This window comes from Elephantulus edwardii, unplaced genomic scaffold (assembly GCF_000299155.1).
Source record: "Elephantulus edwardii isolate Elephantulus edwardi_28Jun2011 unplaced genomic scaffold, EleEdw1.0 scaffold00057, whole genome shotgun sequence".
In the NCBI taxonomy this organism is placed as follows: domain Eukaryota; kingdom Metazoa; phylum Chordata; class Mammalia; order Macroscelidea; family Macroscelididae; genus Elephantulus; species Elephantulus edwardii.
The window spans coordinates 4,604,982-4,627,095 of record NW_006399807.1 but is presented as its reverse complement, the minus strand read 5'-3'; the positions used below and the strand labels follow the sequence as shown (position 1 = coordinate 4,627,095).

General features: G+C 40.2%; 1 protein-coding gene across 2 annotated transcripts in view; it reads right to left on the bottom strand.

Moving 5' to 3' along the window:
* The window catches only part of PBX1 (pre-B-cell leukemia homeobox 1), a 344,183-nt gene extending 322,069 nt beyond the window's left edge, over window positions 1-22,114 (bottom strand). Inside the window, exons 1-2 of one of the 2 annotated variants that reach the window (XM_006887372.1) lie at window positions 21,814-22,114; window positions 18,470-18,543 (exon numbers count right to left, since the gene is read on the bottom strand). In XM_006887372.1, the coding sequence (XP_006887434.1) occupies window positions 18,470-18,543; window positions 21,814-22,004 (265 nt within the window). In that variant the 5' untranslated portion in view covers window positions 22,005-22,114. The remainder of the gene's footprint in view (window positions 1-18,469; window positions 18,544-21,813) is intronic. The other variant, XM_006887373.1, reaches the window with a different exon arrangement.

Here is a 22,114-nt window from a genome sequence, read left to right as displayed (position 1 = left end):
CCAGTATTAGGGAGAGAGAGAGATGGGGACACTTGCTTCTTCCATAAAACTATTTTTTTTCTAAAAATGCTTTAAAATTTGAGATTGATCTTGTTCCCCTATTTGCTTTTGCAAATAGTCAAATTGGCAGTCAAACAGAGGTTCATTTGTACAGATCCTACCTAGGCTTATTTGATTCAAAGGTCACACGTAGCTGTTTCTTATACAGTCAAAGTGTCAGGGGGTCACTGTACCTTACGTATAATACCTTTCTACAAACCAACCTTCTCTTGCATTCTTTTTCTTACAATAATTTTTGCCCTATCTGAGTTTTCTCTTCAGGTTTTCTCATTTATTTAATGCATCTCTTTGTTTTGCTTGTGCCTTCCAGTAAGCTGTTTGAACTCCGCTTTGGAATGAGATGAGCATTAAATTAATACATAAGATGAATAATAGGCTCTGTTGGTAAAGAGGAGAAAATTTCATCCTTGAGTATGTAATCATCCTCAAGAAATGGAAAATTCATACGGCCATAAGGAAAATGACAGGAAGAAAGTATAAACACGGGCGGGGGCGGGGCCGGGGTGGGGGAGGCTGGGGGCTGAAAATAGCTCTTGAGCTAGGGCAGCAGGAATAAAAGTAAATTTATTTTCTTTTGTAAAATCTTCCCGGTGACATACTGTTAGCTGGGGCTTTGTTTTAACATAAGGATTTATTTAATTCAAACAGTGATAATGTAAATGCTTATTTTTCACATCCGACATCTGGGGTGATAAGAAGGTAGCATGCCCTCTGTGAGCGTGGGCAGCACAGGGCCTGGCCGCTTGCTGTGCCACTATTCCTGGCATCACTGAGGCTGATGTTCATTTCTGAAAAGAAAACATTCATCAAAAGAAGGGCCAGACGAAGGGTCCTTTGGATAGGTGTTGCTGTGTAACTGGAAAGGAGAGATCTTTAAGTCTCAGCTGGAGAAACTGCCGCCTGCACTATTTAGTATCATGTGAGCACACAAACCTGCTTCTGTGTGGCTGCCCAGGAAGGTAATAGAATGGCTGGCAAGATCAGAAAGGGTATACAAGAACAAGACACCGATGTGGCTTCATGTGCCTGTCACACCCGGGGCTTCTGAGAAGAACCCAAAAGGTGACAGAAGAAAGATCAATATTAAACGTGAAAGTTAGTCACGCTTCTTGCCTAAAATAAATCGAGTACGTGTTAAAAGAAAATAAAAATTGACTGAAAATTAGAAATAAGCCCAAGATAAACTTTTGATATGTCTTCTTTTACTCATGATTTGTAGCCAACCACTGCCAGCCAAAGGATAATTGAAGTTTCTGTCCCTGAGAAACAGGACCAGAGAAGGGTGGAGTCAATCCAACTCTGAGTGGGATTCAATAAGATTTTCTTGGAAGGATCACAATGTGAAGGGCTGTCACTCAAAAAGAGTGAATATTTTCATATTAAAAAGAAAAACAAAAAGATGTACCGTAAGTAAACTTTCCCGACTAAAATGTGTCTCACCTCAGGATCTCGTTAGCTCTGCGAGTTTAGGAAAGGCAATCAAACTCTGTCTCCGTTTTCTCTATAGCTCTGTGAATAGCGTGGGAGAGGGCATAACATATCAAATTGCTAACCAAAAAATTGATTGGTTCAAGCCCATCAACTGCTCTGTGGAAAATGAGCAGTCTCCTCCCATAAAGATGTACAGCCTTGGAAACCCGAAAAAGAACTGCTACAAGCTGGAATCAACTTGAGAGCAGTGGGTATATGTATTAACTGCTACCTATGAATTCTCTAGAGACTAAGGTGCATCTGATACAGGCTATGGTCTTTGCAATCACTTGTTATGCATCAGAAAGTTGGACAATGACCAAGGAGGATAGAAGGAGAATTGATGCCTTTGAGCTGTGGTGCTGGAGAAGAGTATTGAGAATACCATGGACTGCTAGGAAAACAAACAGATTTGTCCTGGAGAGGGTTAAACCGGGTGGCTCCTTGGAGGCAAGGATTCTGAGGCTCCGTCTAACATACTTTGCACATGTTGTGAGGAGCGACCGGTCCTTGGAGAAGGACATCATGCTTGGGAGGGTGGAGGGACAGCGCAGGAGGGGAAGGCCCTCTATGAGGTGGATTGATTCAGTGGCTGGGATAATTGGGACGGGAGTGTCAGAGACAGTGCAATAGGCACAGGACAGAGCGGAGTTTAGGGCTGTTGTACATAGGGTCACTATGAGTCGCAAGCAACTCGACGGCACATAACAACAACAACAACATGAATAGGACAATCCCCTGCTCTGTGGAGAAAGTATGCAGTATCACTTGTACCGGCATTTTTTTTTCAGCTCTATTCTAGGATGACCACCCAACTATCACTCTTCTCCTCACCTAGGGCCCAGAGCACGCCTCCCTTCAAATCACTTGTGCAGGGTAAATGCATGTATAAATTCACAGCTTAACCATCCACACTGCCCACTTCTCTTCCCAGGCTGAAGGTCAGGATGGATAGACTGGACGTCTGTATGTCCCAAGAGGTGGAGAAGCCTCAGGGCTCACCTGTCCCAGTAACTGGATAGAACAAGCTCCTAGACTAGTTTGATCCAAAAAGATAAGCAACTACTTCCTGACCTGCAGAAGGCCACTGCAGCCATCATAAACCTTGCAGTAACAAGTGGTCTAATGGCACAAAGCCTCAAAGAGTGTCAAGTCAATCCAGTGATTTCTACCAGGGAAGAGAAAGAGAGAGAGAGAGAGAGAGAGAGAGAGAGAACAGAGGAAGAAAGCAGCTGTGGAAGGGGAGGGTATGAACGTGAAAGATGAAGCTAACCATGAAAATCTAATTTGTTAAAATAATGACTAGAGAATGACAGACAATGTACAAATTGTCTACATGCATTTATTGAATACATAATAAATGTGTATATGAATATATACATGCATATATATGTCATATGGACACCATGGTAAAAATTAATTCCAGCTTCCAGAAAGCATCAGTGTTTGTCTCTGCACTAGCAAGAACCCTGGAGCACAGAGGTAAATTTCACACTTCCTCTCAGCCCTCCTCCAGTGCAGACCATGTAGCTTAAGCTGCCCAGGTGAGCAAATGTCACAGAATGCCTATTCAGTGGGTGGTAAATTTCAGCCATCCCTGGAAATGCCAAGTGGTCTCAGGTCACAAGTTTGGCAAATAGCAATTGAGAGGAGGGAGGTCTCAGGGAGAGAGGTCCCAGTAGAGGGAAGGACGGGAACAAAAGAAAGTTCAAAAGAGAAAGCAGAAAGGCAGAAAGGAAATAGAATGGGCTGCAGTGTCCAGGGAAAGGTGAGAAGGACTCCAACAGCACATTTCTCACCTTGCCTAAATTTAAAAAAAATGGGGGGGGGTAGAATATTTTGGATGAAAGAAAGCAAAATCACCCAGGGTAACAATGAACTTCAGTTCAGAATGAGGGTGACCTTTGCAGCCACATTCTGCATCCCGGCACTGAAAAACACTATCAGAGCATGAGGTTTTAGAGAGTCTGCCAGCTGCCCGTGTTATAATCACCATGACCACGATTCAGGTCTCTTATCACACTATTAGCTCCTGGAGGGTTTGGCTAAACTTAAACACCTTTGTATTCTTTGGTCGATTTCATAATGTTCCACATTTAGAAGGACTTGCAAAACATTTGCTGTAGCAATGAATGGGCAAAACCCAGAATCTACCCTCTGCAGTCCTATCATGCCTAACAGGAAGTCTAAAACCAAAATGTCTAGCTGGTGTTGAAAATATAAACTCAGCCAGGACAGCAATTCATTTTTAACTTCTCACTCTTCAACCTGTGGGGCATAAAAGGTTTTCCCAACATCTCCAGAACAGATGGTGTTCAAAAATATTTGGAGAAACTTACTTAAGAACAATTAAGCTTCCATAACCTCCACTTAGAAAGGGCAACACTCAGAAGGTGACATTCTAAGTGAGAAGCAGTTATATTCCAATGGGATCCTGACAAGACAACCAACCTTTGCACAGGTACACTCAAATAGGAGCCACTGGGGATGTGCTTCCCGCTTTAACACCCAGGTGAGTCTCTGGGAAGTTAATCCACAGATGTGGTTACCAAGGTATCTCAGCATGACACATTTAAAGGGAAGAATCAGCCAAGTAAATGAGTCCGAGGGTAGGGGTTAGCATATCCAAATAAGGAGCAGAGGGAAGCAATTATTTTCTTTCTATATTATCACAACTGCTGGTATTATCATTGCAACTTTTACATTTTAACTACAACATCTGTAGCAGTCTGAAGTAACAAGTGAACTCTCAACCTCCATAATAACCCTTCCATCCTCTCCTCCAGAGTTACTGGGGTGAAAACCTCATCCTGTGAAATTAATAATGGACCTGATTCTCCAGCAGGGTGGATCAGAGACCCGGCTGGTAGAAATTTATAGAGGGAATTAATTCACAGATTTTCGAAGTAATGAGGGAATTCAACCTTCCTGGCTTCAAGCTCTCCCACATGCAGTCAAGGGGAAGTTTCTGGAGGGTCTACTGCAGGGCCTGGCGATTGCCCTGCGAGGCAATCACAGTGAAATAATAGGAAAACATAAGAATGCATTTAAAAACAATAGTCATATATCATGAACATCTTTTCTGATGTAACTTTCTAAGAAGAAAAATAAAGCAAAATGGCTTAGGTCTGAGCATGATGACAGCCCCTTCCTGTCTGGGCTCCAGCAGGCTAGCTGGGGGACGGAAGGCAGTGATTTTAAGTATGGGTAGGACAAGTCCAACAACCAAAATCAAGTCTGCATTTTCCCAAGACTTGCAAAAACAAAGTACGGCCCCCTCTGCATTCCTGTCAGGCAAGATGAGCCCGCCATCTAAGAAAGTAGGTCTGAGCAAAGGCCCTAAACCTTCTCCCAGTGTTAAAGAAATAAGACTAAGCTTAACAAAAACAAGTGTCAGTGCTGTTTAAAGGTTCTTTGGGTTAAAAATCTCCCCAGGGGAAGATGACGCACTCACTGTGTAAGAGCTCAGCAAGATGAGAGGGTGGTTGCTCTAGTAATTTTGGATTCTGTTACCCAAATCATTTCAGTACCAGAAAGCAGAAAATGGAATATTTATGGAACAGAGATGAAATGCAGGAAACACAGAGGCAACAGAGAAAGAAGCTACAAATTAGCATGTGTGTATATGATCATACACCACCCCCCCGACAAAAACATGTGCTCACAGCCTTCAGAATTCCACTTCTGTATGCAAAACCATGGCCTGTCTATGCAGCACTAACGCTTTGCATACCGACAATTTGATTCCAGCAGGCATCCCACTGAACAGACCTTGTACAGAAACAGCACCTGGATCCTACTGCCGGGGGCAAAGAGCCTCCAGACCCCTGCTTCAAAGGCTGTAATTCTGTAATTTCCAGGATATTGCAAGCGCCTATCAATAGTTTTTAATAAAGGAATCACGGCTCCTAAGAGTGTGTTCTACCACCACGAGAGTGTAGGACTCTTGTCTTTGTCATTCTTTAAGAGAAAGGACAGAGTCAGTCCAGGGAGAGGATGTACTGAAGAGTGGGAACGCCTAGGGCCAGACTGAGAGGCCCTGCTGGGGCAATGACAGAGTTGCAGCTGAGTAGGGCAACCAGGCAAAGAAAAAGAAAAGGCAGTGATGAAAACAACCAAACCCGCTCCACTTACACGGGACATGTGAGTTCGGTGCAGCCACGGTTCCAGTTCACTGCTGGTCTGAGCCTGACTGCCGCCCTCACCCAGGTCCCTCTCTCCCAGCCCTGCACACAGTCTAGGGGTGCACAGGCTCCCCAGCACTCCAAATGTCCTCAGCGCTGCAGGAATCAGCCCCATGGTGAAGTCAACAGATTTGTAGGCAGTTTGGTGGCTGCTCCCACCACTGAAATGCTAATTGTGTGGGGTCCTGAGGCAAGAACCAAGTGCTCACACAGGAGATTCAGCTCAGCATTATTATCCTGTGTAAAAGGGGCCTCTCTCCTTAGCAAAAGGCCAAGTGACTCACTAACCGATTCTAAAGTGTGTCTCTTTTTAAACTTAAGTTCCAAAAGTTGTTTGGGTTTTGTCTGTTTTGTTTTGTTTGTTTGTTTGGTGGGGTGTGTGTGTGTGTGTGTGTGTGTGTGATGTACCCGCTTAGGCTGCTTCCAGTCAGTCACCTCAGATTTCACTTTTCCACTTGGTCTGAGCAAACACCCTCTCTCATATCTTTCTTTTCATTCCTCCTTAATTGGCCTCAGGATGAAGCTGCCTTAATTTATTCCTCACACGATGTGCTTAGTTCCCTGGCCTCTTTATAGTCGGGGTTGCACGCTGTATCACCACCCACCCACACCCACCCAAGCATTTCCCTGGAAAGGGGATAGGGATTATAGGCACCCTAGTAAGGGGGGGGGCACACAAAGGAAGGCTGTGCTAGTGTAGCCCGCGCTTTGTTTTTAAACGTTTATTAATGTAAGCAGGGTGCACGGCCCTAGAGCCTTTGCATGCTAATTTTGTAGGAAAGAATTAACGTCTACACCCTCATATCTGTAGAGTGCCTTTCAGAATGGATGGAGGCTGGGCTCATCATTAGGGTCTCTGAGAGGCATTCTTTGGGACAAAAGATATATGCAAAGCTTCAATTCTATTAACAATGGTGATTATAAGGAGTCTCTTACAGTAACAACATTTGTGGTCTAAAATCATCGAAAGCCCTCTTTTAAAAAAGACTGAAGACTCTTCCCACTTTGGCCTTTCAAGCACAGGTCATTAGGTAAATTTATTCCTTTGACTGGCTGGCAGATTCAACCCAGACTCAAAGGAAGAGAAAGAACTTTTTCTCCTGATTCATTTTTTTAGGACAAGCGAACATCTAAAACATTCTCACTTTAAGTTTCAAGAAAACCCAATTTACAGGTATGACGGAAATGCATTATTTCAGTATTTCAACCCAAGGCAAATGGTGAACAGGTAACTACAAACCCAGCAAGAAATCCAAACCAAGATACGCAAAGAACTCATAAAGGTATACACTTTCAAGCATGTAGCCATAACTTTTGCATTTTTCCAAAGCAACTTCCATTCTGAAATCTGATGACTACAAATACACAATATGGAAACATTACTTCCTTTCAAACATTATGATCTGTCACGGAATCTAGATGGTGGATTAAACTACAACTGAATTCCAACATATCTGGTATATGTGATGCTGGACACTTTAAGAAAAGAAAATTCTACTAGTTCTTTTTCCCTCCCAGTTTACCTTCTCCTACTCAACTAGATTGACAGGCGTAGCTTCAATACCATCCTAACCAGTTTTACATGATCATCTGGAAGATGTAGAGATTCACAGGATAAATCAGAACTGCCATTAACAATGAAAATAGGCTCTTTTATAAATGTTCCACCAAGGGAAGCTCTGGTGGCCTAGTGGCAAGGAACTGCAACTACAATCCCAGAGGCGCACGGTTCAAATCCACCAGATGCTCTGCCGGGGAAGGAGGCACAATCTCCTCCCGTACCAGTCAGATCTGATTTGATGGTACACTCACACAAAAATAATAAATGTTCCACCTGCCTTCCCCTCTATGAACTATGGCATGGTATCAGCAGGGATCGTCCAAGAGCAAGTGACCCATGGATTGTGGGCTTAGGTTAGGGGGTTACATTAGCTCTCTATGGATGTTAAAACCTGAGACCTAGAGGTTAAGTGGTAGTCTCAAAAATCACACACTACTATGAGGTCCAAACTCAGTATTCCCCCCTCAGACTCCAGACTGCAGGTCCAGAACACTTTTATGGTCTCTATACTTGCCACATTGTATGCTAGCAGTATAAAACAAAGTGGCTACTTCCACCTACTCAATCTATTTTAGGCAATATTTCAGTTTTTGTTAAAGATAAAGAAACAAAGCATAAAATGGTTAGAGGAAAAGATGAAATAAAAAAGACAGGAGAGGAGATGGTCCAGGGAACCGTAACCTCAGAAGAGTGAGTGCACTAGGACATTCCTGTCAGATACAGAGGCCCTGCTGTGTGCTGTCAGATCAACTCCTAGACCTAGGGAGCCCTGTGAGGGTGAAGCGGAAATGTTCTGCTGGGTTTCCTAGGCTGAAATGTCTAAAGAAGCAAATTGCCAGGTCTTTTAACCAATTCGAACCTCTGACCTTTCTGTTAGCAGCCAAGCACTTAACCATTATAGGGGTCCCTTAAGTCATGCTTTATTCTGGAATATGGTTCTCCATCAGGAACAACATCAGCTGTTACAAAGCCACTACATCAGGTTTAAATTGCATATCTTCCTCAAGCTGTAAAAACTATGCTAAGAAAGAGGGGAAACTTATGCTAGGATGAATTTTGTAGCTATGCTATCCAATATGGTAGACACTACTCACAATGTAGTTCTTGAACATTTGAAGTGTGGCTAGTCCAAACTGAGATGTATTGTAAGACATACACTAGATTTCAAAGAGATAGTAGGGGAAAAAAAAAAGAATCTAACAATATCTTTATTTTTATGTTGCTTACACATCAAACTAATCTTTTAGATATATCGGAATAAATAGACTGCATTATTAAAATTACTTTCACCTGTTTCTTTACACTTTTTTTTTTCTCTACACAGGGCTACTAGAAATATTTTATATACTTGTCTGCAAACCTACAAAGTTCACTGGTTGAAATCTACGAGTCGCTTTGCAGGAGTAAGATGAGGCAGGCTGCTCCCACCAATATTTTATGGCCTCAGAGACCCAAGGAAGGGTTGTCATGAGTCCAAGTTGGCTCACGGTCATGGGTTTGCTTCATTAAAAAAGTTTAAACTTTACATTTATAGTTATACACATGTTCACTTAATAGAACTGGGCTCTAGGATTCTCTCCCAGTTCTAGGGGTAGGCCTGAAAGGAAGCTTTGTCCAAGACACTTCCTTTCTTTCATCTAATAAACCATTTAGCATTAAGGCAGGGTTCACTTAGATGAGTCTCTAAGACCCTGGGGTGGAACGAAGTAGAAAGTCCAACCTGAACATATAGAGTTAAATTTATAAGACAGGTAGACAAACAACACTCTGACATGTGGTTTCAGAAAAATATCAATGGCTGACATGTACTGAACACACTCACTGGAAAACTGTTTTTTAATACTTAAATAACTTATTTAGGTCACACAGCAAACTAGGAATTGACCTAGGGCTAGCTTGACTTAAAGTCCACACTCTATCATGCTAGGTTTCTGTTCTGAAAAACTTACCCTCCTTTTCCAGAATTTCTTCCTCACCAGGAAATTAACACTAGAAATTCTATTAGTGGAGATTCATTCCTTTGAGTTACTTTTTAAAAAAACATGAAAATAACTGAGACGTTTGACATAAGTCCTCATCATTAACACTTGTTAACAAAAGCATTATTCTTTTAAAAAGTATTAAGAAAATCCTTCCCCATACACTGGAGTCCTAAGCACGGAGAAGATGGTCACTGGATGGAGAATTGGAGAGCAAGATTGAAAAACTGGGATCCTGAAAGTGCTGAAGACAAAGCTTGGTGTTACCATGGCTTAAGATTAAACATATCTGTTGTAGTCACTATGAAAATAATTTGGCAATTTCTTATATGTTATATATTAATTTATCATATGGCCCAGAAATGCCACTCCTAGGTATATGTTGTTGTTGTTAAGTGTCAATGAGTCAAGTACTACTTATAGTGACCATATGAACAACAGATTTAAACCCTGTCCTATCCTCATCACTTCTGACATACTCGAGCCCAGTGCAGCAGCCACTAGGTCAATCCATCTGGCTGAGGGTCTTCCTCTCTTTGACGACCCTCCACCTTTCCAAGCATGATGTCCCTCTCTGAGAAATAGCCTCTCCTAGTAGTTTGCCCATAATAGATGAGATACAATTTCATCACTCTTGCCTTTAAGGAGCACCATGACTGCACTTTTCCCATAAAAAATTTGGGGTTTTGGGAATCCCTGGGATTGTCAGGGCTCTCTTCCAACCCCACAGTGCAAAGGCATCAATTCATCTTCTGTCATCCTTATTCATTGCCAGCCCTCCAATGCATAGCAAGGGACTAAAAAGACGATAGCCTGAATGGGGGGGGGGGCAACCTTCACTTGAAAACTTGTATGAGAAAGTTCAAAATTTAAATAGCTGTAAAACCCCATCAATCGATGCATGGACAAACAAAATGTGGTATATCTGTACAATGGAACATAATTCAGCCATGAATAAGAATGACGATCTGATCCATGCAATAGTAAAAGGTGAACTTTGAAAACATATGGTTAAAGAAGGTAGAAACAAAATAAGTATATATCACATGGGTTCCTTATGTATGATGCCCAGAAAAGACAAACTCATAAGAACAGGAAGTAGACTAGTGATTACCAGCCATAAAGGACCTGGGCTACCAGGGATAGAGTACTGGACTTTTTTTAGGGGAATACTACAAAGTTCTAATATTATGATACTAGTTGCATTATGTTGTGAATAATTATTTTGTGTCACTGTGTAACACTTTAAATAGGTGAACTTTACAGTATATATAATATGCCTACTAAAGCGGGTAAAAAAAAAGATGAATCCTACTATGTATGTATGTTATCTCTATGACAAAGATAGCATTTCTCTTAAATAAGGAACACATTAGGAAGACAGAATGGTGTCAAGTTACCCTAAGATTGTTTTGTTATTCTTCCTGCTCTGAAATGTTGCAAGTTGAATAGACTGGCCTGTCTGTGTGTTTTCTGAAAGAGAAAATATTTTTAAATAAGATTACACAATGCCTCCAGTTGCTGATGTTAAGAAAACACCATCACTATTATAAGCACTTTTAGCTTTCCAAATGTTTGCTGTCCAGTTTGTGGATAATTAAAAACCTTTGTCTCTGCACTTATCCATTCTCTTTGTTGCCATGATCCAACACAGTTCCAGCCTCTTGGCCAGGGCATAGCTAATTCTCACGTTAAGAAAATAGCAAGAGAAACAAAAGAAAGCAAATCTTAAATTCAGCAATTTTTGTCTCTTTTCAGCAAAGAACCACAGAATTTTGGAATTGGCTCAGTCTTCAGGGACCATCTGGTGCACGCCTCTCGTTTCCATATAAGAAAATCAGGGCCAGAAATAATAAAATCTAACACTATTGTCTGTTTACTGTATGCCAGGCACTGTAATTTATATGTATTACCTCATTTAATCTTTCAGCTACCCTCTCAAGAGTCATCATTATTATCTCCATTACAAAGGTGAGAAAAATAAGGCACTGGAGAAGTTTAGCAACTCAAATAAGGTCACACTGTTAAGAAGTGACAGATCTGGGATACAAACCAAAGTGTTCTAACTTCAGAGACCATACCCTTAACCACTATCATTATAATTTCTCCTAAAATTACTTAAGTAGTTTACCAACAGTCTTACAACTAATTATAAGTGATAAGGTCCAGAACTAGCACACATTATGGGATGTCCACCCTAAAAGCCACTCAATGACAAGAGTCAGTTGAAGATGGAGTGGAAGCAATGGCCCCCACAGCATGTTTTTTTTTTCTACCCATTGCAATCCAACCAATAACTGAAAGTTGTCAGAGGTAAGGTCCTCTGCTAAGTCAATACTAACCTTACTCTGCCATTATGGGAGGTATGTTTTATAATCTTATGACAGTCTCTACCTGTACTTTTTTTCCTCACTCTCCCCACCACCACCACTCTGCAAAGTACTGAGAAGTGACATCTTTGAAATACGGATAGGACAAAGATCCAAGAATCCTGCCTACCCTACTACTTAATTGCTGCTGTTGCCCTTAGTTGCCGTCTAGCTTTTTCCAACTCATAGCCTACACCGTGATCCTGCGTGATGTCATCCCTTAATTATAAACCACAGAAACTGAGCTTCTCTGGCTTAAAGAGTTAATATAATGACAACCTGTGAAATTGAAAAATGCATGTGAGCCCTGAGATAATGTATTAGAGGAAATAAAACACTTTTTATATTAAAGAGACTGTCGTTACTGTTTAGTTGAAACCTACTCATAACAGATCCTCTAGCACATTTTCAGAGGCTCTAGATTGTATAGGAGGAGACTGTCCATCTTTCTCCCATGAAGCAGCTGGTAACTTCGAACCACTTGCCTTTAGGTGTTGGCAGCACAACTTTTTAACCATTAGGCCACCAGAGCTTCCTATATATTTTTTTTTCTTTTTAAAAAAAATTCATTCATTGTGGCACATTTTTCTTCCCTCCCCCACCTCAGTCTACGTTGTAATACACCTCTTGTTACAGACTGTTGTCATACATAGAATACCTAATCATTCATTTCTTTCAGACCGTCCCTATATATTTATACACCACATACGAAATACTCCATATCGTATGATGCCTCCAAGGAAGCCCAAAACGTTTTGCAAAGAACACGAGTCTTCCACTTAATTGCATTTATCAATTTCTGCATTCTTTAAACTTCACTACACCATTTCAGTAAAGGGTAAGAGTGGGGACGTACTTATTACACTCCTGTAATCTAGGCAATGGAATGAAGACTGAAAGGTTTGGAGTTCTTCCAAGGTCATATGAAAACGAATTAAAAATGTTCCTGGAAGCAGGATCAAGGCCACTGTGTCTATATTGCAAATGCTTTTGGATGACAAGGGCAAGACTTTTTTATTATTGTTGTTCAAAACATAACAGTATTTATCTACAGAGGTTTTATGCCAACTTTAAGAACAAGTTTTTCTAAGCCACCTAAAACTACTTCTCAAAAGAAGCCAAGGTTATGCTCTCAATGCTTTCCTTAATAAATCCTTTTGTGTTTGTAAGATTGTATAGTGAGCTCTGACAGCATAGTGGTAAGAAGCTGTGCTGCTATCTCAAAGGCACATAGTTTGAATCCATCAGCTGCTCTGCAGGGAAAGGATGGGTAATTTCATCCTGTGCAACTAAACAGCCTCTAAAAACCTGCGATGAGTTGATTCCTTAAGCACATTAAGAACAAGATTGTATAGTTATATTTTCTTGCTTCTGGAATATATGTTGAATCATAGAATGGTTTTAAATATTTCTTAGATATCATGAGTTTTATTACATATTATGTGGGACATATATGTCCCGAAGGACTCTAGGAGTGAGATAGTGGGGTAAGACCCAGGACAAAAAAATAACTTGAATATTGCCTAATCATGAAATTATGATTAGGTCATAATCATAAACACAAGAGCATAAAAGGCACCTTCCCAATAAAACACAAGAAACTATATTCACAAGCCTTACACATTTAAGGAAGTCCAAAGAGACAAACATCTGACACATCAGGATGTATCACCTCAGACAATAACCTCCAGGATGTCCCACCTCAAACAATAACCTCCCAACATAGCAATATGTCACCAGTGAATATCTTTGTTTTGCAATGCTACACAAAATCACCTAACAGAAATACATACTACGTATGAGTCTCCTAGGAAACTCTGGATAAATGTAACTGGTACTTACCACAGGCACAAAGAATTAAAATAAGAATGCTTTCCAACTCGCAAATGTTCAATAACCAGGTTTTGAGTTACTTGTTTGAGTTTATTTTTGTGATCTGCTAATAAACAACAAACAATTCTGTAGTGTTAACAGAAAACATGGGCAAAAGCCATGTGGAAGGCCTGGCCATCAGCAGTGAGTTCAACACATAGCAGGTGTTGTCCCATCGCAGGCCTGATGAGCACAGGCTGCCACCCAAGCTGGATCCAGTACCCTCACTCTCCAAGCTCCCACTAGCCCATGGCTCTGGTCAGTAAGGCGCTCTCTGCAATTTTCTTCTTGTAAATCTTTTCTCAACTTCCTCAGTTTAGCCCCAATTCCTCTCCTTCCCAGTCCTCACAGACCCAGGACAACCCCCGCAGCCGTCATGCTCTCATTACTACAACACAGTATAGGAAATTGCCAGAATTCTCATAGTCCAAACTACACTTTGAACCTTCCTCCCCATATCACAAATGCCAGAATTTTGCTAAACCCACTTCTAAATATAAATCACACAAAAGAGGGAGAAGTGTCACTTCTCACTTGCAGTGAATTCATCTCATATTGTGTCATTCATGGAGCCATATTATTGTAAATCTATAGCTTATATCCAGATTACAATAAATAATACATAGCTAATCATTGTATTTTGGCCTTCACAGTTTTCACATGTTCTTATTCGTGTAAAACTAGCTTTGTAAACTCTCCATTATTTGCTCCCTTTCTCTCTCTCCTTTCACTAAAAACAAACAAACATTCAAGGGAAATAAAATTAGAAGACCCAAGTGCTTGAATTCACATTTCAGTAAGAAAAAGTTTTTTTCATTCGTCTGCTCCAAGTGAGCTTTGGAAAAGTTTCTGCTACAATTCAACCCAAAGAGGAGACTGGTCAGAGAGGTTCTATATTTCACTCTTGTCCTGTGCTCAAGGCCCCATCCCCTCAGAATGCATTCTCTGTAATACACCATCACCTGCAGATACACACCCAGACACATACACACCCTCTTCTCTGGTCTCCAAAGGGAGAAAAGAAGCCTAGAAGCCCCATAAAATAATTGCTATATTAAAAAGAACTGGCAGGCGAGAATAATAAGGGAGGGTGTCAAAAGTGAAATACAGTAGTAGACTTAAAGGGGAAAAAACCCCTACAGTTCTGTGATGGGGGTGTTAATTGAACACAAAGAGAAAAGGGAAAAAAGAGAACAAAAGGGTGTTAAAGAAGCAAAAATAGAGGGTTTGTTGGGTTTTTTTAAACACACACACACACACACACACACACACACACACACACCACCTCCTATGATTTGATTTGCATTAACTTCGGTGCAGATAATGCAGAAAGGAAAACTGGCTGAAAAGTGCCATAGACAGCTATTAGGTACTAAAATTAAAAGCTATTCACAACAATTATAGCTATTCATTGCTATCTATAAATATTCGCTTTAGTAAATGGCACCCAATTTTCTGTATTTTCCCAATTTTCAAGCCTGCATGATTTTGACATGGAGGGATTTTATTTTTACAAAAATGAAACATATTCAAGGTGTTTTTAAAGAAATGCAATTATGTTTGACTTTTTTTCCTCCTCTTGCATCTCACTAACTTCACATACACACTTAGACAAAACCTCAGCCTATTGCCAATATGTCAGGAGACAAGGAATGTTTCTTTTAAAAAATAAAGACAACTGTGATATTAAAAGATCTAAAACCCTATATTCAGTCTCTGTGTACCCAAAATGAGCCAGCAGACAAAAGCCACATCTGAAATACACATTTCTGCAGGTTTGACAGGGTTTTCCTTGCTGTCTCAGACAATTGCCACTAGAACATTTGTTAGTATTCTTTCCCCCCTCCAGCATTTATTTAAGAAGCAAGAAAGTAAGAAGGTATCAAAATAAAAACAAAAAACCCAACCAAACAAAAACTATCTACATTCTAAAGCAAAAAAAAAAAAAAACCAAATAAACCAAAAACTGACACATGGGTTTGGTGTCTCCCCCCCCCCATATCCAACAGTAATTTCTGACTTAAATACCCATCAATCAACTGTAATTTAGATGGTGCTGCCTACTTCATGTGTTGTGCACGCATGCTTCCTTAAAGTTCTAAAAGGTTGGTAAGATAGTATTAGCCGGTTTTACCATTTACTTCTGAGTGTTTAAAAAAAAAAAATAAAATCTATATCTGCAAAAAGCACACACAAACAAAAGCAGAATGGGAACACAAGGAACAGGTCTGTCTGGGTGTCCTGACTTTGTTATCATGACCTAGGTGAGGCAAAACAGTGAGCCATGGGATCAAAAATAAGCAAATCTCATCTCACGTCTAGTCACCTGGACGATGGACAGTGCTGGAGCCAGTGCTGAGCACGCATCCAGTGAAAAAGCCTTAAAAGGACCAAAAGAAAAAGTCCCCCAACAGTGAAGGAATGTAGGTGAGCTGACCTTTCAAACATTTTTTTTTTTCACTCCGAATTTAAAAGACTAGAAAAATAGTGCACTAGCAACTCTCATAGACACTTTGTGTAGTTCCAAAGTATCAAACACTGGCACCGTAGGAGGAGGGTTCAGCAGATCCTGAGTAATAAAGCAATTGTGCTTCAGAATCAAAGAATTCTTTCCCACACACACCACAACTGACTCCTACCTTTAACACAGAGCACTCAACATTCCATGAGAGGTTTTCTCCTTCTCTCTATCCTTCAATACACCAATTGAAGTAGACAGAGCTAGGCCTTTTTTAACCCTCTCCAACTTTCTCACAAGATACCCTCAACTGAAAACTCTGTGTGTGTGTGTGTGTGTGTGTGTGTGTGTGTCTTTCTCTCTCTGCAAAGAGAGGGATCAAGATTTTCATCTTTTTCAATTTACATTACTTGATAAACACTTTTAAAATGTAGCTATGTTATTACACTAGAGACAACTCAGAATAACTTTAATAAGGATCTTTTTTAAAAAAAGCGAAACCAAAATTTCCCCAACATGAGATGTGACCAAAATTTGACAAATAAAATAGATAACTTGACTCCAAATTAGGCCACTAGAGCATTATGCCAACCAAAGGACTCCACTTCCTTTCACAGCACTTCAGCCAATATGGACACAGAGCAAACTCCTAACTCACACCTGAACCGGATTCCCATTCAGGCTGGCCCACTTTGATCTCCTGTCTCAATAGGTTTTAATTAGGCGCTTGGGATTAAACACCTTGACCACAATGTGTATTTAAGTGGCCTGACAGGCTTCTTTTCAATAAAAATCTGATAAAATGTCTTCAAAAATAGATTCCCTGTAGCCCGGGTGATCACATATGCCTACGTTTTATGAATCAGAATCAGCAAGAATTGAGACTCATTTGAAAACAAATTTCAACAAACCAGATATTCGAAGGAAATCAATGTCTGAGATCAAAAAAGCAAAAAAGAACAGAAGTGGGGAAATGGACAGAAGAGAAAATAAAATACACACACTTAGGTTTCCTGCTCTGTGTTAATAGGATGAAAAGGGGTGGGAGGGGGGGATGCTAAGAAGTGTGACAAACTGAAAAAGCTGCCTGGATATTTGTCTGCACAATCCATAAATCTCTTAAAGGTGCTCTGCTGCTAAATCACACAATTAACAGCTCTACAATAAGGTTCGGCTTTGGCAATACAACCTGAAGGTGTTAAAGGTCCGCACATCACGACTCAGGTGCTTTGTCTGGGATCCTGGGCACACACCACAAACAACCTTCTACCAAGGGCCTGCTTACTAATTTCCCATACATCTAAAGACACAAGTAATTACATATTCAACCAACGATCACATCTTGAAACTATTTTTTTTAATAAAGGAGACCCACAAATAGCTCTAAAAAAAAAAAAAAAAAAAGCCAGCCATCCTGCATGCCCTCTCTACCCCCTCCCTTTTTTTATGTGTAACTATCAATGTATATCAACCGGGCATGCAATCATATTTATTGTCACTTTCATTCATGTCATGCCCTTGCTTATATGGTTTAGATATGAATTATTGACTGTTACACTCCTTGTTGTGAAAAATAAATAAATAAATAAATAGGATGGCAGGTACTTTGCGCTGCTCTAAAGCGAGCGAGTCGGAGCCCAGCTGAAGCTCCGCTTTATGTAACCACCTCCTGTCCCTCATCTTGATACCCCTGCTTCAGACTACCTTCTCCACTCTTTGCTTCTTACCAAGGAGAGATTTTTTTTTTCACCCCACTTTGGAAAACTAAGGATTAAAATAAACAAACAAGAAGATGTTACTAAATGTCCCTCCCAGAGCATCTGTTGTTTAAAGAACACCTCTGATTGATGACTGCTATTTTTTAATTGTTGCTTTAAAATTTAAATGCCCTCCTGGGATGTGTTATAAGAGTGGGAGTCCAAGAGATAAAGTCTAGAAAGTAGAAAATCAACTAAATGAGTGATCGCGTGGCATTCCACGCTGCTCTGCTCACAGGGCACTCAGATGCCGACAAGCTAGCGTTGTCCAGAGCTTTCCACAAAGGTGGTTGACAACATTCTCAGCATTAGAAGCTCCAGTCTGATGCTTTGTGTAATTACAAGGGGAAAAGGAGAGGAAGCTTGAAATAGTTTAACCTTCCATGCCCAACTCCAAAAGAATTCACAGTTGTAAATATGGGCAAAACATATCCCTTTAGGATATGAACGTTTACTTTCACATTTCCCCCCAAAGGTACACCGTTTTGTAAATTTCCCTTCAGAACCTACACTGGAGTCTTCATTTCAAATAGGCTAGTAGGAGTTAAGGAAAAAGAAACCAGCAATGTTTGGTAACTGTCAAACTTGGCGCTTTCTTTGAAAGGAAAAAGGGTTAGTGCATCCTATTAGAATATAGGATCAATCTTGATAGCCCGTCTAGGCTGAAAATATCAATATTTAAATAACAAGTGAGCAATTGCTGGGTAAGTGAGTCAACTGGCCAAAGAAAATGCTTAAATGTTGGAATCACATTCCTACCTGTTTTTTCTTTGATTTCACACAACACATTAAACAAGGCAGGCTTCATTCTGTGGCAGTTTAAAGCATGTTTTCTGCAAGAAAGAAACAACAACACGATAGCTTAGGTGCACTTTTCAAGATCAAACTGCTGATAACGCATCGGCTACAAGAAATTTGAACATTTAGCCAAAATTATATCTCAAGCATAACTCTGTGACATGCTTCAATTGTTTTATAGCATAATATATAGTTCTGCCATAGAAAAAGATACAATGTTAATTAGCAAGGAGAGAGTAGGGATTTAACTACAGAAGAAAACTAACCTAAATTATGCCCATTTAGGCTGAGTTACGTTGGGATTGTTGTGGTGGTGTTTTTTTCGTTTGTTTTTTTTTTTAAGTAGTTTAATCAAAGTGGAATTCTGAAACCAATAATCCTTTCCAGGGCAATGAATCCTGAAGACCCAAGCATGGATTTAACAGTTTTGTATAATCTATGCAAACCACCACAGCCTAGAAGCTGTCTGCCTCTTGGTCTCTGTGTGTGTGTGTTTTCAAATTTAATTCATCCATGTGTTCGAATTCATTCCGCAGATGCCCCTGTATTCTCATAAACACAAGATGTTTGAAAGGTCTTCTGAGTAGAACTGTCAATTTATAAAATTTTCAGTCCCCCAAGTTAAAGAGTATGGAAATGCATTGCCAGGGGCAAACATACCCATATGGGGAATAAATTCATTTCTCTATGTTCACATTATGCCTCATGTGCACACATCGCTTATTTGCAGGTGTTGAAATTCAATTATTTACAATTAGAACCTTGCACCCATTGGGGGGGAAAAGAAATACAATCCTACCTTTCAGAATGGTCATTTACCTGGTCTATGTGTATGTGTTTGCATTCAGTATGTACTTGAGGAACAAAACAATACCTTTCTCTTTATTTTACAACACTGAATCACTTAGCAGAAGGATATTGTTTTGGAAACAAAATACTGATCATATCAGCTATTAGTTAAGGGAATTCTGTTCACTCACTCACTCAAATTAATGTGGGAATATAAATGGATACCCCTGGCACTTAAACACATGCACTTCTTATTTTCATTTCATTGAAAGTAAAAAAAAAAAGAAAAGAAAAGAAAGAAAACCCTGTTCCTATAAAGAACAAAAAATCAAAAGCATGCTCTATGTATTATACAGGAAAAGAAAAACAAGCTCAAAAGTCAAAGGCATATACAAATGAGCATACACATTGTATCTAAAACATTAATGGTTTACTTAGTAAACTGAGAGGGTGTGACTGGTAAAAGTAAAAAAAGGACAAGGTATTTGCTAAGTGGAGTTACATTGTTTAACCAAAAAGAAAGCTGGGTGGTCATTGGGTCAGTTCTCAGAGTAGGGTGAAAGGAAAAGAAAACGACTTCTTTCATGTACCAATGACTGCTTTTGCATCTTTAAAAAGTTTTCATTAATTACAGTCTTATACACAGGCCCAAGTTTCACCAAAAATTCTCCAAAGGTTTTCTAGAAATACTACATTTCCAAAAGACACATGGAGTGAGAGAGGAAGAACAGAAAATTTCTCCATCCCAAAACGGTATCTGATCTCTCTCAGCATAGAGGCCATTAAAAGGGGGGGAGCCACCAGACCAGAGTTGGCCTCAGTTTCACAGAAAGCAGAGGGACTAAACAGAAAAGTGATGGTCATCCATTCCCACTGGCTTTTTCCACTTTCCAAACTTGTTATTAAACCAGATTTCTGGTATGTCTGAGTGTATTTTTCTGAAACAATGTAATGGAGAAATCTGTTCCAATTCAAATGAGAATTGTCAGTAGGAAGTCCTCCACTTAGCACACCTATTAGCTTTTCCTTAGATAATAATAATAAAAAAAAAAGCACCAACTAATTTTTGAAAACTTTTTCCCATTTAAAAAAAAAAATCGAACAGGTTACATCTTTGAGTACTTCCAAGTTTTCAAGCACCGGCAAACCTGAGCACTTCTGGATTTACAAGTTGCAAGTGCTTACAGCTAAAATAAGACTGTAATTCATAACATCCATGCTTTGAGCTGCTCCTTCTCATTTTCTCAACTCAAACCCCCATTCCCCTTAGACACAAATACACAGAATGACATTCTCTCCATACAATCAAGCCTTCTGAGTTAGAGGAATTGTGCATATCCATGTTTAAAAGATTTACAAGAAATACTTCTGAGATTTAACAAAGCTGGGTAATTAATTGTAGAGGCATATGTGGTCATTAGATTTTTAAAATTCTTTCCTTCCAGACCAGCATTCGGCAGGCTGTGAGTTGCCATTTGGGATGTGTTTTATTTAGAAAGATAATTTACTGTAAAATCCTAGAGTGAAGGGCTATAGAGACTGGCATGGATTAAGTTGAGAAGCAACATAGTCTCTTTATTATGTTTTCTTAATGAAGATCTTAAGGCCTATACCATTGAACTACATGAAATTCACACAAGCTTTCACTTCTATTTATTTGCATTCTAAGTGGTCCTGAAGGAAGTGGAGTGTAAGGGGCATGTTTAATTTTTGTCCCCCACCTCTGGTTAAAGAATCATGCATGTCTGTGTCATAGAAGGTTAGTAAACCATCTCCAATTAGGAGACAATAAAGTTATACTAAACATCTGCGTCTCTTGTAACTAGCAAATATGTCTAAAAGCAAGAGGATCTTCTTTTTTAGGGGGGCTGGGGTAGGAGAAAGGACAGTGTGAAGAGAATGCAATGTATCCTCTGATAACTAACTACTGACAAAGAAATTCTGTTTGGGTTTGTTTTCTTCTGAGGGGGGGTTGAAGGAAGAGGGAAAAAAAGCTTAAAAATTAATTTTGGAGTGGGTAGTCAAGAAGTAAAATCAGAAGTCACTTAGGACCCAAGTAAATTTGCTAATAAAGTGTTCTTGGGACATTTTATTTTGTAAGGCTCCGGAGTCTCTCAACAAGGAGGCATGGAAAGCTGTTCAAAACTTGACAATTCTGCTCTCTCTGATACTTTCTTAAAGCAGTAAAAAGTACCGAGGACCGCTTTTGGATCAGTTGGCTGGATTTTCGTCGTTACTGAGTGTTAGGGTGATTATATACGAGTATCTTTAGATCCACACACATACACACACACGCAAAACCTCTCTCTATGTACATCACGGCATGGGCGATTACACTTTCGATAACAACGCTCTTTTAAATTTTACTCCTCCGCCATGTAGTTGCTCGCCAAAATGGGAAAAGAAATAACATTTAAAAAGAAAGCGCTGTAGTGACTCGGTTCCCATTGTTTCCCCCTGCGAGAGGGAGAAAAACAAAAAACCCCAAGAAAGGAAAAGAAAAGCCTCCATCTCACCTGGCCTGCGCCTCATCCAAACTCTGGTCTGTGATGGTCATAATTTGCTGTAAAATGTCTCCAATGTCCTGCTTCCTCCCGCCCTCCCCCTCGGTCCCTCCGGCCCCATCCTGCAAGTGCTGGGACAGGCCGGGGTGTCCAGCCATCCCGACCCCAGCATGGGAATGCATCAGCCTGGGCTGCTCGTCCATCTCCAAAGGCAACGGCAGCCCCCGGCTCTTCCTCTTCTGCTCCTCGGCTCGGCTCCTGGGAAGCACCAAGGCTTTTTATCCTTCAAGCTGTCTTCAAATCCTTTTCAGGA